General features: G+C 45.7%; 1 protein-coding gene, 1 long non-coding RNA gene and 1 other non-coding gene across 3 annotated transcripts; 1 reads left to right on the top strand and 2 right to left on the bottom strand.

Moving 5' to 3' along the window:
- Window positions 1-6,673: 6,673 nt before the first annotated feature.
- Window positions 6,674-8,344, bottom strand: LOC124649204. The gene is made up of 2 exons (XR_006986577.1): window positions 8,171-8,344; window positions 6,674-7,063 (listed from the first exon to the last, which is right to left on the bottom strand). It is a non-coding gene; the product is annotated as an uncharacterized LOC124649204 (long non-coding RNA).
- Window positions 8,345-15,235: 6,891 nt separating this feature from the next.
- TRNAK-CUU lies at window positions 15,236-15,308 on the top strand. The gene has a single exon. It is a non-coding gene; the product is annotated as a tRNA-Lys (tRNA).
- Window positions 15,309-15,400: 92 nt separating this feature from the next.
- Window positions 15,401-19,547, bottom strand: LOC124706860 (probable hexosyltransferase MUCI70). Its single transcript, XM_047238527.1, has 9 exons — window positions 19,298-19,547; window positions 18,415-18,648; window positions 18,095-18,308; window positions 17,864-17,973; window positions 17,587-17,786; window positions 16,900-17,003; window positions 16,370-16,557; window positions 16,074-16,273; window positions 15,401-15,786 (listed from the first exon to the last, which is right to left on the bottom strand). The coding sequence occupies exons 1-9, from the start codon at window positions 19,545-19,547 to the stop codon at window positions 15,589-15,591; spliced, it is 1,698 nt and encodes a 565-aa protein (XP_047094483.1). The 3' UTR covers window positions 15,401-15,588.
- Between the last annotated feature and the right edge of the window lie 391 nt (window positions 19,548-19,938).

Raw genomic sequence — 19,938 nt, 5'->3', positions numbered from 1 at the left:
TGAGGAGAAGCTTGGATGAAATGCGGCCGGATGAAGATCCGAAAGCGCCTACGTACGAGTCTTATTGAGCGCGGATGAACGGCGGCGCAGAAGTCGAAGAGAGCGGCGGTTGCTCTTCCGAGGAGTTCGCGCTCCATTCTGACGGTTGGCGCGTCGATCGACGCGGTTGCCAATGCGACGGTTCCCCTTCCCGGCAACTGCACCGTCGCTACGTAGGCGGCGGTTGAGCGTCCGAGCCGCTGACGCGTCAGGCCCGCGCCTCCCCGCCTCTCATTTTTTGTGTCCAGCGTGCCCGGAGCGTCCCCTGTGGGGCGGGGACGGGCTCGGGGCGCCGGACATCGTATCGGGCCGCGCGGGACAAAAAACGGGTTTGGGGCGCGCAGCTGGGAACTGTTTTTTTGTCTGGCCTACCCCAAATCGCTTTGGAGGATGGTTTGGGGCACGTGACTGGAGATGCTCTAACATCCTACTGTGTTTCCTGGTAATAAAAATTATAAAACAGACAAAATACGTCTCATACTATACGCTGATTCAACTAATATCATCGATTCATCATTCGAGTGGAGGACATAAGAGCATCTCCACCGGCGGCCTCAATAGCGTTTTGGGGGGCGGTGAGGTTTTCGGGCTCGCACCGGTGCGCCCCAAACGGCGCCGGCTAGTTTTCGACCCCAATAGAATCACAGGAAACCCTGTGTCGGCCCCTTGGCCAAGGGCGTGAATCAGACGTGCCGACGCCTCGCGAAACGTCAGAACACGAGCGTGGGCTCCGCCTGGCAGCCAGACACACCCATTTCCCACCTCCTACCCACGCCCGAGCTGACTCCAACCCCTCTAGACCGCCACCATCACCGTCGCTGCCGCGCCCCTGCTTGCAATAGACACCGCTGCCTGTCTAGGAACCGCCGTCCATCGACACGGCTGCCACCCCCTCGACAGGTGGCCACTGTTTCACCCGGAACAGAGCTCTCCGCCACCGCGGCACAATCGCCCCGACCCGCAAGGTGTTCGTCCGATTGACGCGATGGACAGCGACGACGAGATGATGGTGCAGTTGTTCACGGAGGAGCAGAACGCTGAGGTTGTCTAGCGGCAACATCAACAGCTGATTCTGACGAGGATGTTGCGCGTTCGCCAGCCTTTCTTCGTCGTGCCTCATCACGGTGGCTCAAAGCCAGGCAAGAGGAGGAACATCAACCGGCATCGTCAAGCCGGCGCAATGCTACTTGACGCCGGCTATTTCAACGATGACGCGACTCATTCGCCGAAGGAATTTCGGCGCCGGTTTAGGATGAAGGAGTTATTCTTGAAGATTGTCCACGACGTTAGGGAGTACGAAAACTACTTCATTGCCAAGCAAGATTGCACAGGTTTGTGGGGCTTCACCTTAATTTAGAAGTGCACTGCTGCAATGCGTTGTCTTGCATACGGAGCTCCTCCAGATACATCCAATAACTACCTACGGATGGCAGAGTCGACATGTACAGAGACTCTCTACAGGTTTTTCCAAGCCGTCATAGCGGTGTTTGCTAAAGACTATTTGAGAGCACCAAGAGAAGATGATACAACTCGGAACCTGTAAAAAAAATGCAGCAAGAGGGTTTCCTGGGATGCATGGAAGCATTGACTGTATGCATTGGGGCTGGAAGAATTGCCCTTTTTCTTGGCAGGGGATCTACAAGGGGCATACTGGTGAGTGCAATATCATTCTTGAGGCGGTGGCAGACCAGGACCTTTGGATTTGGCATGCATTTTTTGGCTTGGCAGAAACAAACAATGATATCAATGTGCTGCAGCGCTCTCCGGTGTTTGTCAGGCTAGCTGGGGGACAAGCTCCTGCCGTAAACTTTGAGGTAAACGACCACACACATAAAAGGGGTACTATCTAGCTGATGGTATCTATCCGGCGTATGCTACATTTGTGAAGACAATTCCCTCTCCATCAAACGAGATGGAAGCCTATTTTGCAACATGCCAGGAAGCAGCACACAAGGACGTTGAGCGTGCTTTTGGGGTGCTTCAGCACGTTTCGCCATTGTCAGGTACCCTGCTCTCACTTGGTCCGAGTCTCAGATGTGGGAGGTCATGAACGCCTGTGTGATCATGCACAACATGATCATTGAGAGAGAGCGCGACGAACCTGAGCATGATGATCAACCATTTGAATATCAAGGGCCACTTGCTGAGGTACAACATGTACCCCAAGAATTTGCCGCTTTTCTTCATATGCACACTGAAATTCGAGATGCAGATGTCCATGCATAACCACTCCAGATGGGTTCCCGTTTTGGCCAGATGGAAATTTAAATGAAGTCAGAAAATCCCACGGAGCCGCATGGCGTCATTTTATGTGTGCTAGTAACCACTCCAAAATTCGGAATTGGGATACGGCAATTATTTTGGAAAACCCTCCACGAAAAGGGCTATCAAGTCCATAGTTCTATGGCTTTTAGGGGAAATGAGTAGGAAACGGCCTGTGACACCGCATAGTTCATCGGAACAAGGCCATATTTGGCACGTGTGTGGGCCCTGCGATGGGAAGCAAGGCTCCAGGCGCGGATTTCCGATCCGACCCACAGGCGATGGTTTTTCATTTTCGGGCTGTCAAAATGGTTTTTTTGTGAAGCAGCTATATGGGGCGCTGACATAGGTATGCCTAGCAGGCATGCCGAAGAAGGTACCCGGGTTATCTGAAAAGGGACAACAAGCCCATGAACTCGAAGATTGAGAAGCCCGGAAGCCCAGAGAAATTCGGACAAGGAAAGTAGAGTTGTAATAGCAATATGATAGCAATATAGGAAAGGCCCATATACCTCTCGTAGTTTGTAACTTGCACGATACGAAAAGCCTCAGCTCCAACTCCTATATAAAGCATTTATTTTTTAAGTGCAGATTTGCTAACAGCTGCTAGCCAAGACTCAATATAGCTTGGCCTATTGCATCAGACAGAATTTCTATTATCTCTCAGGCCAAAATAACTCACCAAGGAAATCTCTTCTTTGAGAAATTAATTATTGGAGCTTGGGGAATCTGGAAAGAAAGAAACGATTTCATCTTCAAAGGAATTACACCGACTAGAGCATTTTTAGTGCAATCTGATCTACAACTTCTAAGGTTTAGGGTTCCTCAAAACCTGGTAGAATCCATTTTCAGTCTTATAGATACAATCTAATTTTTTTTTCTTTAATCTTTTGTAAAAAGGTGTCCGCACCTTCTCATGTAAAGCTCTGTGTTTGATTAATGAAATACCAGTAGGAGCCTCTCCTACTGTTTTCCGGTAAAAAAAACTCCTATATAAAGGGGAGCCGAGGGAAACAGAAAGGATCGAATCTATTGTCAACAGAACCACCGTAATCTTTAGTCGAGCACCTTTTCGGCTGAAACTTTCGAGATCTACTTTCCCTCTATTTTCCACGAAATCCTAAGTCTACAATATGTAGGCATTGACAAGTTAATCCCTTGTCAATTGGCGCCGTCTGTGGGAATTGGAGGCAACAAGGTCCTAATCTCGATGGCACTATCAACATCATCGTCAACATGAAGCAACATCATGGAAGGAGGTAAACAAGCGCAACCCGATCTCGTCGATTTTGTTCCTCATGATCCTGCTTGTGTGCATGCATATGCCTATCTGGAGAACTCGAGGAGATGACGTTTGGAGCTTTCGCTTTCTCGTCGGGAAGGAGGGATCGCACCATCTTTCGGCACCGATTTTTTCGGGACCGTTTGCGGCCAAATCCAACTTCTCGGGATCACCGGCAACATCTGTTGAGACATGCGACGAAGTCTTGCAGCCACGCTGCATCATGCCCGCCCACGGCGGGGCACTCGAGGATCTATTCGAGGACATGACGTTCGGATCGTTCACGGGATCCGATCTGGACAGTGACTTGGAAAGCTGCAACAATTTCAATTCCATCAGCAACAACTCTACTTCCAGCAGGGAGATCTTCGATCGTTACGACGGTGTCACCGATCCTGAGTCTGATGACAACTTCATGGCAGCAGCACACCAAATCTGCGTCATCATAGTAGCAAATCGTGAAGTTGAAGAGGAATCTGAGGCTTTCGATGATCTGGGTAACCCTTACATCGATCCCGCGGATCTTACTCGAGGAACTAGAGTAAATATATCGGGACTACGCTGGGAGAAAAAGTACGACTGCCACAAGAAGCATGGGACACGGCTGCAAGGGCCATAAGCGGTGCGGAGCCGATGACTACGTAGGCCACACCAGAAGCTTTGCAAGCATATCAATATAAACTCGCGCGTGCCGGACGCGAGCTAGAAAAGTTGCAACAAAAATTGGATGAATGAAAAGCTGCGGCAGATGCGTCTAGCGAGCGCAGAAACAACTTTAGCCAGCACTCAGGAAGTTCGGCAAACAATGGAGGAGGCCATCGAGGAAGAGCAAGGTCCAGATTGGCAGACATACCCGAAGGAGAACGGAAAAACCAGATCCAGAGCCTCGACATGTCTTTTATGTCGATAGACACAAGAGGAAATATAATACCAAAAACTTCAGAAGCAGGATATTTGGCGGCACAATCTTTCATACTGGCATCCAAACCCCAGCCAGGAGATCCTCGTGCGCCATTGTGCCAGATGGCCATGACAGGAGTCAGTGTTATGGGGGCAGCACTAGCAGGAAGAGAAATAGCACCACAACCTGAAAGTACTCCACGAAGAAATCATCCAAGGCAAAATAGTCATCAACGAACTGTGGCAGCAACATGAGATGCGCGAGACGCTCCAAGAGAGGGTGACGCAAGAAACACCGTAACTCAAGCTCAAGCGGACATGACACGAGAAAAGATATCGCGAAACCAGAGCACGCGAACGTCGACGTACACGATAGCGACGAAGACCTGTGCGAGCTCCCTTGGTTTACCTGAAGGGTTCGTAAAAGTCGAGTACCGTCCAACTTCAAGTTACCCAACAACTATAAAAAAATTGACGGGTTGCAAGATCTAGAAGATTGGTTGGTAGATTATCTGCATACAGTAAAGTTGATAGATCTACGAGTTATCCAGTTGACTAAAGCCAGGTCAGGTTGCATATGAGATAGTACCAGCTGTGTTACGAGAGGACACGACGTGACTATTTTTGTTATACATACAACGAATGCAAGCTGGGTGTATTATTGACTCTCGCGTGATGGAGCTTGGAACGGCCAGTGCCCATTCATATGTGAGGACAAAAGTGATGGTGACATAAGTTATAGATTAGTCGGAAAATACTAGTGCTACACACAGAGATTTGTGGACAGAATTAGCACTAACTGGACTTTGCTATATGTATTTAGGATTTAAGACCCAACAAAAAAAGAAGCATATAGTTGGCACTAACAGCGCCTAAATGTCGTCAGTGCACACATGAACTCGACGAGCATATAGTTGGCGCCTAACACAGAAGCTTTCAGTGCACACATGAACTTGACGAGCAAAAGCTGTATCAGGCATAGCATCTAACATGTCATGTGCATAGCTATAGACCACCAACTAGCACGCGATTAATTGGTGGAAAAAACAATGGCCAAATTGAAGGCGTCACGGTCGTGGCTAATTGGGATGGAATTGTGGGGGCCGGAGATCGAAGGTGATGCAATTGCTTACCAAATGGGAGAAACTTCTACTTCTTCGCCGCCCGTTGAAGATGCAGCCTGGCATGGCCGATCCGCTTCCGTCCCACGCCCAAACGCAAGCTGCTGGCTCCACGCCCCCGCCGCGCTCAGAATACCGACGCCTGCCCGAGCCGCGCCTCGCTCTCGCTCTCTCCCACCACCCTCGCCTCCCACAGGTAACAGCACTACAGCAGCCTACCACCGATTCGTCTCCGCTGCAGGCGAGCTACCGACACAGCGACGGCGGCCTCGTGTCATCCCCGTATCTGCAGTTACTGACGAAGTGTCGAATTCTTCGGCGGAGTACCTATATTCAGGTTGATCTAACGGTGTTCATGAGCTTCAGCCATTCACTCAACCGTTCAGATATCTTGAGCACTGTTTAATCGTACTAATTTTTATTGCCAAACACTGTGTTATTAATCACCTAGCGGTAAATTCGCACGTGTTCGGCATCTGGGTGATCAACGCAGTGGCTCCGCGTGTTTAACTGTTTATACGCCAATATATATTCCCCACCCCACGAACATACACGTCAAGTGCATACGCTCAACTGTGCACTACACCTACATGGTAGCACCATTCCTTATAAGAAAAACGGGATTTTTTTTTTGAAACGAGAAAAACGGTTTAAAATTCAGTATGTTCTCGGTAATGCAAAATTCAGTCATGTATGAGCAGCCGTGAGCGGCCAAAGACAAACTGCAACGATCAATGCATCGGCAATGGGGTCAGCGGGCATTCTGTTCCAAGTTGAGATTGGCAGCACTCTTATTGCAGAAATGCATGTTGGATGTATTTTGATCTTCATTTTCTGCACACTCCTGCCACTGCCAGAATTTTCCTGTGCTGGTGGACGCTTGTTGGCTCATCTCACGGGAGTCTTTACTATTAAATTGCAGTTGGGGATGGTGTTCACTTTGACATCAAACATTCGACAAATCTCAGCCGTCAATCACAGATACAGAGCACATACAGAAGGAACCGCACAGAAGGAAATACAATTAAAGACATCAATCCCTGATCACATCACATCCAGCGCAAACACGGAAGGAAATTGGTATACTGCGTCAATCAAGGAAATACACTTAAACACACAAGGAAATTGGTATTCAACTCCAGCGCAAACATTGGTATTCAACTCCAGCGCAAACACGGAATAAAATTGATATACTGCCTCAATCAAGGAAATACACTTAAACACACAACGAAATTGGCAGCGCAAACACGTCCAACTCTTCCGACGCCGTCCAAATCTTCGAGCCAACCATCGATCGCCGCCGTTGTGATCTTCCGCCGCCGTTGTGATCTTCCGCCGTCGCTGCGATTTTCCGCCGCTGCGATCTTCCGCCGCTGCGATCTGCCGAAAGAACTTCTTCGACCCAGGCATCGATCGCCGCCGCCGTGCTCTGCTGACGCTCCACCTTGATGTTCTCCCGCTGGTAAAAATGAGTAAACAGAAGAATGTTGATCAATCTTCCAAGGGGGAACGTACGCCATTTCAAGATATAACCCAAGAATCTGCAAATGAAAATAATGGAGCAAAACAAGTCAGTGGCAAGAAGCTGAGTTGGTATGCTCGATTGTCTCCTGAGGCAAAGCAAGAACACCTAAAGAAGTTGCGGATAGCTCGTGAACAAAAAAAAAACGCAGCTACAAGCATTGGTAAATTTATCATCTAATTTTATTATCTGATGCATCTAAGTTGATCACTGAGCATGCTCTTTTATCAGGAGAGCATACCACTTTCAAAGATAGGACCATGCATCTTATTTATCATCTTATTTATCATCTTACTTTATCATCTGCCGCATCTAGGTTGATCACTGACCATGCTATTTTATCAGGAGAGCATACCCCTTTCAAAGACATGACATACCGATATACTGATGAAAATGGAGAGCCGGTGCAAGGTATAAGACCATGCTCTCTTAAATTTACCGTGTTGTATTCACAATTACCATTGAACATGCTAAACTTAACACATCAGGGGGCATGCAAAACGGTGCGGCGAGCTTGGTTGACGGAGTTTCGCCATCGCCGATAATACAGGTGATCTCTTGATCATCTAAACAAACAAAAAATTCTGAGAATATTGTCAGTCTTTTATATGTTTTGATCTTCCTTGTCTCCTTCCCAATATTTCTACCAGATGAGGAGTCTACATCATGCATCTGATTCAACCAACTCGGAGCTTACCCCAGTTACAAACAAAACCAGTGAACAAATGGGAGTTCTAGGCAGCAGTCAATTATCTGGAGAGAATAATACTTTCAAAGACCGGACAAAGATATATAATTATGACAACCCAGAACTAGCACAAGGTAATTATGAGTGGACCATACCAGATTTAGATGCACCATTTTATATTTAGAATGACCAATGACTATGCAAAACTGAAAACACCAGGGAGCATCCAAAAAGGTCAAACATGTTCTGAGAACAATGCTTCGAGCTTTATGGACATATTTTCACCATCTCTGATGCAGGTAGGTCAGAATAACAGTGATATGTCAAGTCTCTTTATAACATACTGTAACACTTACCTTCTTTGTCTTCTTCCCTGTATTCCTACTAGATGAAGTGTCAAGATAATGCATCTGAATATCCTCTGGCAGAGCTTACCCCAGTTAGAGATCAAACCAACAGTTTTGCTGATACAAATAGCAGTGTCACGAAGCAAAGTTGGTACCGTCGATTGTCTGCGGAGAAGAAACAAGAATACCTGTTGAAACAACGCAGATACCGCCAATTAAAAAAGATTTCATCCCTAAATTTTGGCAGTTTAGAAGAACCAAAACATCTTCCAGAGCAAGGTAATAAACATACTATCCAAATCTTTCTTTATAATAATGCCCTTATGGACTTGAATATAATAATAATAATATATACCTACTAGGATGTACTGCAATGAAACTAAATCAATAACCACGTGGGCATTCTTTTAGGTACAGCATGCTCTCACAATATTGCAGCGAGCTTTGAGCACGGAGTTTCACCATCTCCGACTCACACTGAAAGTGACACAAATCGGGTGAGGCAGACACCTAACATATCACGTCGGAATATGCTCACACCTGATGAAAGAGACGTCATGAATGCCCAAAGAAGAGCTGACAGGCAAGAGTTAACTATTGATCAAAGGAATGCTAGCCAAAGAGCTCGAAGACAGAGGGATAGGACGACTTTACTAGCTAAGCGGAATGCAAAAGCCTTGGCTAAACGGAAGACCCCATGCGCTGAATCCATCGCAATGATGTGCCCACTTGGGGTATCCTCCATATCGACATATCCAGCTGTACCAAACACATCACCCGCCATGAATGCAGATGATTCACCTCATTCCTCACCTTCAGCAGTCACACATAACTACGCCATGGAGACGGACGGTAATTATTCATATTTGCTTCACTTCCTATTTTCCATTCAACTACTTACCGGCACCATACTGTTGCAGGTGAATACCTTAGCAGGACATTTGACAATAACCTCATTCACGATGACTTGATCAACGACACACAGCAGACCAACGAGCAAGGTAAGGAGAGCAGATCTCATCGAAGGTCTCGAGAACGAGCAGAAAAAAAATGGGTGGAAGGGAACGAGACACGAGAAAGTAGTGCACATCGAAGAGCACACAGACAAAACATACCACATGGGGAGAGGCATGCACATCAGCAACGTTCTAATGCTCGGTTTGCAACTAAGCAGACCAGCCCATGCACACAGTCAATAACAATGTCATGCCCCGATGCATCTACCTCGTCTGCAAACTGCCCTGTGCCAAACGGGCAATCATCACCTCATGAATCAGCATCGGCGAGCACACAAACTTACACCATTGGGACCGACGGTAACTTACACACATCTTTATCAGATTCTTATTTCTAGACATATTATATTAATTCTTTTACTTACCGACTCAAAAAAAATTTAAAGGTGACATGGAGACGTTCCTATCCAGGCTCATGGAGGATAATCCCACTCCAGGCGATCTCATGGATGATGAGTATTATCTATTCGCCGGTGAAGGTACACCCACACTGCCCTCCAGCACGGCAGCACCGATGTCGGCGGCAGCCCACAACATGGCAGCGGAAGACGGGTCCGTCGGAGAAGAGCTCGAGCGGCGAGATCCTGTGCCAGACCGCGGCGCTCCTCCGGATGTAGTCGGGCATGTCCTAAATCCCTTAGTCGCACGGGAGAGCCTCCGAGGAGCAGGTGCAAGTGCAAACTCATTTCTGCAGCCACTCTTTGTCTTGCTCTGCGCATTTTAACCTGAATTCGAAGGAGCGAGATACTGTGATCATCATCGTAGAGTAAGGTTGCTGATGGAAGCATCTGCATATATGACTGTCTTGTGTACGATTATAATAACGGATTTGCCATCAGCTCTTCTATGGTTTGTAAGAACAATATCAAGAACAAATCCATGACATACTACAACTGTAGATATAAATTGGTTTTCAATACTGTACCTATAGGGAGCTCGGGTTGGCTCATTAGTTTCAAGTACGGTATAATATATAGTATTAATCGATTTAAACTACAAAGTATTATATGATGGCCAGTGACTATAGCAATGACTATAAAATGTCTCACAATTTGGTCATTCAAGTATTTGATGCAAAATTAGGGTCCTGCAATCACAAGACCAAACCACATCCTATAGTTCCCTGTCAAGTATTTGATGCAAAATTATTTGATTTGCTGCTTGCAGAATTATTGGAAGCTAAAAATACATTATATGCTACCAAAATAAACAGGAAGTACTCAGGATCAATCACCTTAAAAGAACATGATCCTACACCAAAATAAACAGGAAATATTCTGTGCTACAACACCTACCAAATTTCGATCATATGCATCAATATAAAACAAAAGAGATTACCTATTACTCTCCTCCCTGATCAACCTTCACCAGCGGCGTCGGTACCACGAATCCTCATCGGCAAGCATGGACGAGAGGTGCGCCGCCAAATCCCTCTACCATCAACACCGCGCCCTCGAATTCGTCCATCAACGCCGCGCATCTAGGCCTTCCTCTCGGCCAGGGTGGCCGGGGTTCAGCGCGGGCTCCGGCGTGCAGGCGCCGCGCAGTTGAGGAGGAGGACGGCCGCGCTGCCACCGGCGTGCAGGCGCCGCGCAGGCGAGGGGGAGGACGGCCGCAGGGGCTCCGGCATGCAGGCGCCGCTCTGGCTCCGGCGTGCAGGCGCCGCGCACGCGAGGCGGGAGACGGCCGCGCGGGCTCCGGCGTGCAGGGGCCGCGCTGGGTCCGGCATGGAGGCGCCGCGCACGGAGGCGAGAGACGGCCGCGCGGGCTCCGGCGTGCAGGGGGCGCGCTGGCGAGGGGCCCGAGGATTGGGTCGGCGGGGTTGAGGGAAAGGGAGGAAGAGGAGGACGGCCGGGCGGATGGGCGGGCGGGCTCAAGCGTGGTGGCGGAGGACGGCCGGGCGGATTGAGGATTTGGGTAGGAGAGCGCCGCCTCCGGCGTGCAGGAAGAACAGCGTGTTTGGGAACTTTTGGGGAATTAAGAGAAGGGAGTTAGTTTTTTTTTTTTTTGAGAGGAGAAGGGGTTTGGGAAGTGGATTTTTTAGTGTCATTCCCACGTTAGGTACGAGGTGGGAATTACAGTACTAGAGTGTGTTAAAATTATGTACAGCTTGCAGACGTGCTCTGCTATGTGCTGGTCTCGCTCGTCGGCAACGGTAAGAAGCGACGTTCCTAGAGCTTGGAAACGTCCAGCGAGGTCTTGCGGCCACACATGTCGACACGGCTCTTGTAGCCTGGACGTGCAGAGCGACCTGCGGGCAAAGGACGTAGATCATTGTAGATTTTAGCTTCTGCATTGAATCCTCAAGCATCGATCACCAAACTCCGTTATATTTCAGCTATTTCTATTTTCTAACTCTGTTATATGTTTTTTTAGATCACATAAACATATGGAGACAATAAACCCCGACGGGATGATGCTTGACGGAAACAAAAGCTCACCGAATTTGACACATTCAGAAGAGGTGCAATGAAATAAATGTGTTTAAATGCATTTTTCATATTTCGATATGTAGAGTTTTTATTTTGATAATATGTTTGACCTTTGTAGGTCATGGCCGGGGCCAAAACAGATACTGTCGATACTCCGATAGAACACGCCGCCATAGGCACGAATGTGATGTTGGTAGAAGAGATAGAAAACTCATCGACTATTAAACAACCGAATAAGGTGATTGTCTTTATTTTCTACGCATGTTTTCATATGCCAATGTTTTAAGTTTTATTTTGTTCCATAAATTTTGCACATAAAAATGTTCCACTTTTGCAGGTCATGAACAATATAGATATGGATGTCATCAGTGTTCCAGAACAAGGTACCATCAAAGAGCCAAACACGATGTTTTTGGAAGAGATTTCACAGGCTTTTACACATTCAAAGGAGGTGCATTCACGGCATAATAAGCCCAAGAAAGCAAACACACATGTTATACCCGAAGGTACTTTGTTCCGCTCTGGTTGTCCTCATTTCCTTTATGCTTGATTATTTTTACTGAACTTATATATCATGGCAGACTACGTCTGCACCAGTGAAGATTTTGCTATTATTGAATCAATCATGTCTGCGCCTAAAAATACTAAGTTCGTCGACATCGGTGATTCTTTATTATCTAATGATGACTTGAGATGTCTTACACGTGATGATGCATTCTTGCCAGGCGATGTAAGTCAACAACACAGAGACCACTACTTACACATTATCTAAAATTATCTTGAACTTAAATATCTTTTATGGGTTCGATTATAGGTTATAAATGCATATATTTATTGTATAAGCGCATGCGATCATCTGCGAGAGAGACCAGGTGGAAAGGTATATCTCGATACCACATTCGCAGCTGCCGTACTGAAAAAATCAGAACATCATCGCGCCATGAAACGGGTGCATCTTTATCTAAAGCATGACATGGTAAAAATTAACTCACTGCCTATGGATCTCATTCATGTGTTTTGATTATGTGTGTTTCTTAGTCTTATACAATATTTACTTCAGGTCTTATTTCCTATAAATATAAGTAAGACGCACTGGTATTTACTGGTCGTAAATGCAAAAAAACGTGTGATTCAAATATTGGACTCACTTGGTGATTCAATGGGGCGGAGTGACATCAGCGTTATGGTAAATAACTATTGATTTTGATTCCCTCTTTACATTGTGTTTGCCTCACTATCTAATACCTTTTGTCTCGTATAAAAGTTGCAGGGACTTGAGAAGCATTTGAAAATCGCATCCCAAATGAAAGATTTTGACAAAGGTGACAGGTGGATGGATCTCGATGTCACAACATGGCCAGTAGTAGAACAGTTTCAACAACGTATGCAAACTGATGGGTATGTTGACCTCTTTTTTAGATGGATGGTTTATACGTGTACCAATAGGGCATTTGTACTATTGGTTTTATGCATGTCCAAATGTTATTTACGTTGATTTTTCTATATGAATTACTAAAACGGTGCATAATAATCTTGTAGCGCATCGTGCGGGTTATTCATGCTTAATTATATGGAATACTGGACAGGTGATGTGTTGTCTGATCAGTTCACTCAGGTGTGTTATTATTTTTGAGGATAACATTAGTAGCCGCTTACATTTTCAATAGTTGTCTTAAGGACATGTTTTTAAATATTATATTTTGCAGAAGGATATGAAAGAATTTCGCCGAAAATTAATCGTTGTGCTGGTGGAGTCCGAATTGAATAAGTTAAAAGGAAAGCCAATATACTATAAACCTACCAATGAAGAAAATGTGTCTACTTCTGATTGTATGATTGTGGAGGATCCGAAGCAACTAGAGTTGAGTGATAAAGTCCACATCATACCTACAAACCCACGCAAGTTAGTTGACGAGCTTTTCCAACACATCATGTCGATTCAAGACCCCAAATTATTGGAGTACGTAAGCAGTATGTTAAAAAAATACGATAATATGCATTGCTATGGTTTTATCATTTTTAACATTTTCCTCACAGACAGGAATGGGTGCGGAGCTCCAAACCATATCCAATAGGCTTGAGTCTTAAGAAAATTCAGGACATACTTAGGATGGACCAACATATGGACAATGACTGCTTCAACTTAGGAATTCGTATAATGGCATGCGACGAGATCCTACAGATAGCAGAGACTGATGTGCACTACATGGATCTACGCTTTTGTGTAAGTTACTACAATCTAGCATTTTCATTGTTGCCACTATGTTTCTAAACAGTTTTTTTCTCAGACGGCGATGGTGGATTCCACACGAGGTAAAAAATATCGAGTAAAGCCAAATTTACAGTTCCTAGCAACATTGTTCAATAGTTGGCCTGGGATAGACTACAAAATCGCATCACGCAACTTGGTAAATATATTCACTTATCCAACGGTGTCACATTACATGTGTTTCTAATGGTTGTCCTTTTGAAGGTTTTTCTCCCTTATGCATCCGCGGGTCACTTTAACTTGTTCTCCATCGATAAGCATGAATGTACTGTGTCTGTTATTGATCCTTGGTCCATGCCGCCATCATCGGAGGGTAAAATGCTTCGATCGCATAAGATGAAATTGATCTTACAAAGAATTGCAATCTACCTAACCGACGCACTTCCATTGGCACAACCTGGTTGGGATGCCGATATATTTTTTTGGCCACGCACGTCGCCAACTGATATTCCGCAAAGTTCAAGCATGTGAGTATATCTAAAATAAAACCCATATGTTTTAATTTTTTCGGTAATTAAGATAATAACGAGTCATTTATCTACAGGAAAGCTTCTGGTTATTTCATTTTTTATATTATGTTCTCATGGAATGGTAAAAAGTTGGTTCATCCAATATGCACGGTGGGTACTTTACGCTGCACTTTCTATTTTTTCACTAAAACTATACATGCTAATGATAAATATTGTTGTGCAGAATATTATCAACCTGAAGAAGAATTTTTTGGTACGCTTGCTCAAGTACCATCAAAATGAAGCACTCGAAAATATTCCATACATTGTACGACATACTCTAAGGAGTATCGAGGAGGACATTTTTTTAATATAAAATACTTAATTAGTGGAGTACTTATTGCATATTCAAACGATGCCAAATATATGGTTGTTAAATATATTTCAGACTGGTTAGAATGTTATAAGTTTTTCTAAATATCTTGTGGTTTTGATACACGTGATTTTTTACAACTATTGTATTGACACAATGTGAGAAAAAAGAAGCCGTAGCAACGCACGGGCATTCAACTAGTATGTTCTAGACAATGAAATGAATGGTTAATATACTGCTGCATGGATAACATACTATTCCATACAGTAATGCATTATCTGATATCGAGTATAGTGGTTTCTGCGTGTGTTCTATGTCATTTCGAAATGCCACAAAAATGTAAAACCTGTTGGCACGGGGATGGTGATGTTCGTGCTTGAAGTCTTTACTAGAGTGGTACAGGCTGGGGGTGGGTATAGGGATGATTTATGGGTACATACAATGATGATGATTAATCTGCTATCAGGTATACTAGTATTTTGAGCCGTCGACTTTAGGAAGTCCATATTTACTGACTCCAGACCACTGTCACCAAGCCCGTCTAGCTCAGTTGGTAGAGCGCAAGGCTCTTAACCTTGTGGTCGTGGGTTCGAGCCCCACGGTGGGCGTTTGCTGTAATTTTTATTATTTACACTACAACTCCACAGAAAAAGATTATAGAGTTATCACATTTTGTAATGGTTTGTAATCAGAAGTAAAAGAAGGCCGGCACATTTTCCCAACTCATTTGAATGATACTGCTTTTTCGCTGTTATTTACAATAACAATGAAAAATTAACTATGAACAAATTTCGTGGGCGCAAAAAGAATTACAAGCCTCTCCCCCTAGTGGCATCATCAGCTGCCACACCCAACTATCCCCGTGTCCGGAGCCCTGATGGCCCTCCATCACACAGCATCCATCGCCCAGGTCACGGGCTTCGGCACCCGTCTTCGCCCAGATTTCTTCTCCTTTTTCCGCTTCACAAGAGGCTTCTTCGACGGGGGAGCTTTTCTGCTGCCTGGCTTAAGTCTCCGCGATGGTTCAACAGGAGGAGCGTTCCTGCGGGACGCAATCATTTGCTCTAGTAGCTCCCTGTGGTATGCCTGGTAAAAGTCAACCGGAAAGAGATACTTGTAAGCTTAACAAGTGAGCTGTGAGCATGTGCTATGCCTGTAACTTATAAGCTTAGCAAGTGAGCATGTGATGTGCCTGATACTTATAAGCTTAGAAAGTGAGCATGTGATGTGCCTGCCTGTGGGATTCTCAACGCCAAAAATATAGTCCACTTGGTCAGGAGTTGAGTTATGAGGTAACCACTAAATAGTTGTTCAATGTGCATTCAAGAAGTGCTTCGAGGGGGCAAAGATTAGATTGGAGAAGATATAAATACCTGCACAACAAAGTTGCGTCTTTCACAGTCCAGGAACATCTGAGGCATCCAGCCAACTTTAGCCCTTATTTTGTCTCGGACGGTGCTGAAACTAATTTGATCCCTGGCAGTGAAACGGTCAACTTCATTGAACCAAAGACATGTGAAGAGATTCGAGATGGGGACGTGTTCTCTGATGATCACACAGCCTTCAGGGACATCTGCACACATTGCAAAAGGGAAACGATTAATGCTTGAAGATTAAACTGAACTGCTCATGAATCATGCAGGATGTACACTCTGATGAGTTCACTGACCACTAGTGATAGGAAGCTTGGCTGTTGAATAATGTGTTAGGCCCTCATTTCTGTAAAAATCTATTTGTTCATCAATTGACGTATTGTCATACTTTCCAGCGGCTTTATTAGCCTCTGCTTCTTCAAACACATCAAAACGACTGTAGTGCCGAGATATCGCAAAAGATGCATTCTTTCTCCACAGAAACCTGATTGGAAAATAAACAGTCAGGCTCAACATTACAGGCGACAAGAGTCCAGAGAGAATTTTTTCGCAAAATAATAATCCGATGTATGCGATTTTGATACTTCCTCCGATCCATATTACTTGCCTCTAATATGAATGTATCTAGAACTGAAATGTGTACTACAAATAAGATGGATCAGAGTACTATAATGGCAATACCTCCGGTCAGTCTCTAACCCACCGATTCAAATATGGCAGGACTAAATTTGACACAACACTAAGTATTTGCCAGATTTTTTTCCTCAAGAATACTCTCAGCACTAAGTAACACATAATAAACCAAAGCTCTTTACATCAAGCATACCTCTCAAGCAGTAAATAAGGATCCACAACAAGCTGAAGTTTAGCGTCTATCCAAACTGAAAATCTCACATTTGGAAATAGCCTATGGAGCAGAAGCTTGGGAATCTGCACCAGTAAAGTATTTGGTCATTCATCGTGCTCATAAGTCATAACAATGTATAGATACAAATAACCATGTCGGAGAGCATTAGTTTCTATATTCCTTCAATTGAACTACTGAGTCCGTTGGAACTAAAACCTCCTAGAAGAAATTTCAGTTAAGACATCTGGACAGAACTCCCAGAAATCCACCATCAACAGACAAACTTACAACCTCTTGCACAATGTTAAGTGGTTTCAACTAGCGAACTATAGGCTATAGCATGGTCCCAAAAATGAAACGAGTTAAGGTGTAAAGAGACAAGCGAAGGAAAAGCAGCATTTTATTAGATTCTGAATTTCTGATAAACTGGTTAGAGTACAAGACACCCAAAGATGAATAACCCAAAAGTATGTTTTGTAGAGTAGCCCCTCGACAAGTTTGTCACATGTACTGACCATATCACCTTACACATTTTCATTGTTTATGGAGTTAATATTTGATTTCAATATTCAATATTATCTTGAATTGCACATGATGTGTTGACTCTGTGACTGCATGTTCAAGTGGAAAGTACATTACAAAGGTTACAGTTAATAAAAAGGGCACCTTTCCCGTACGCCTGGGATCTTCATAAGGGAGGTTTCGGACAACCACTAGCCTCCAGAGGCCAACTTCATTATCTTTGTACAATGAACTAGAATTCTTGACATAAGCCATTGTTTCTTCGTCTACAAACATATAAAAGCATGCATTTGCCTTTGACAATTCACTGACATTCCTTGGATGTTGAATCATATCATAATTCCCTGGGCAATGGTATCAAATTGTGAGCAGATAATTGAATGCAAAAAAAGTTAGGGCCATTCGTAAACAGTTCTAGTACCAAAGATGGCAGAAGCTACGACGAGCCCACGACATTTCTCCATTTCTAGGAGATCGTCATCGTTGATGTCGAATCCGGTACCTTGGCCAGGTTTCTTTCCTCTGACAAATCTGATAAGACAGTGCAAACAATTTCAACCAGTATTTACATTCCGGAGTTCAAAGAACAATATTGTGCAGAAAAGCTTAGGAATTAATCTGGAATTCTGAAGAGCAGATGAATGTAACATACCCACAGTTGACAGTCATCGAACTGGTAATGTCAAAAGATTTATTTCTCTGATCCAGAGATACATGCCCTCCAAATACAGATCCCTGATTTGAGAAATTTGCAGTGCCACTGTCTTCTGAGACGTAATCTAAGTTTTGAAGAACAGGAGATGGCGAAGCCTGTGGAGGCATCAGAGCAAATGCCTGATCGACCGAGACATAGCAAACAGGGCATGCTACAGAGGAGATGAAAGAGATCAAACAATAAGGCACATATTCGCTGGGACAATTTTTTTTTTTTGCATTGCTTAACTAGAAAAAACTGCAAAGAACTGAGCTTACGTCGAGGTCCGGTGCGTTTCTTATCAAACAGGGTAGGAGGAACCGCGAAACCATCACATGGATGATTTGTCAAGTTTTCAAACGAAAGATGAAGCTGATTAGTGTTGACATCACTAGCAGAGTACTGGTCCTTGGACATCACCACAGGCCTTGCTGTGCTGGGGTAGACAGAGTTCTCGATAGCTTTCGTGACCTCGTAGTTGCTAGCAATGATGATTGAAGAAGTGGTGTCATCTGAAACAACATGCAAAGCAATAAAGGTCAGTGGCCACAGTCTGTAATAGCATCGATTTTACTATAATCTGAATTATTGACTCTTGGACCAAATATGCCTAAGAAAGATGCGACGCATTGGCCACAACGCATGTTTAAATATGCCCTAAGAAAGATGCGACCCATTGGCTTGCTTCCGTTCTGGTATTAGTTTTGATCAGCAAACTAGTTTGATATTTGGACAGCAATTTGATTACTAGCTGGCGCGGGTCATCTAAGGCTGGAGCTACAAGCAAAGCTCGGCGGAGCTAAACCCTGGCAATTTGAAATCTTAATAAAGACGTGAGGCAACAACCAGAACCATGAACCAAAACATACGGAACAGTAGCAGCGGAATTGATCAGCACCTACAGCGTCAAACAATGGAGATGAGAAACAGTAGGATGTGGGGAAGGGTCACGCAATCTGCACTGCACGGACAACATAGTAGTACTGCTGCTGTTTGAACCATCTCCAAACTCCGAAACCAATCCGAATTTCGCAGCGCCGGCTGCGTGACCTTGAACACTCTTAAACAGCTACCTAACGGCGCCAATTCAGACAGGACCGTGACCAGAGAGTGAGACGCAGGGACAGAGCGAAGCAGCGGCAGCGTCGTTGGGATTAGTACCTTTGACGACGGCGAAGAGTGAGCATAGTAGCGCGGCGGAGGCGACGGCGAGCAGCAGGAGCAGCCCCGCCCCGCGCCGGCCGACGAGGCGCAGCGCGCGGTGCAGCAGCTGCAGGCGCTCCTTCTCCCCGCCGCCGCCGCGCCACCCCCATCCCCTGGCGGGCCCCGCCTTCCTCCCGCCGGCGGCCGCGGCCAGGGCCAGGGAGCCGCTGCTCCCGTTGCGCAGCCCCAGCGGCGCGGCTCCGCTCATCGCCTCCCGCCCCGCAGCATCCCGATCGGCAGATCACGGTCCGGCCGGCCAATCGGATCCGCGCGGGGTTCCGACGCGTCGGCCGAGCCGCCCGCCGGCAGAGGGGGCCCGGATCGCGCGCGCGTGTGGGCGGGTGGGGATTAGGAGCGCGGCGCGGCGGCGACGGGGTGGATTGGCGGTTGGGAATTGGAGGGTGTGGCGGAGGTAGGTGTGCGTCCGCGAGCGCGCATGTGAGGTGATCCTCCCTCGGCTTGGAAGCGAGTGGGCTGGGCACAGACCAGACTAGTCGAGTCGAGACGACGCGCTCGGAGACGGTTCCTCCCTCCTTCCTTCCCCACTGGTGCTCGGTGGTCTCCCTCGTCGTCGGCCTGGTGCGATCCACTGCCCACAC

Source organism: Lolium rigidum, chromosome 4 (assembly GCF_022539505.1).
Source record: "Lolium rigidum isolate FL_2022 chromosome 4, APGP_CSIRO_Lrig_0.1, whole genome shotgun sequence".
Lineage (NCBI taxonomy): Eukaryota > Viridiplantae > Streptophyta > Magnoliopsida > Poales > Poaceae > Lolium > Lolium rigidum.
The sequence above is the reverse complement of the archived record's forward strand: the minus strand, read 5'-3'. Positions and strand labels throughout refer to the sequence as shown.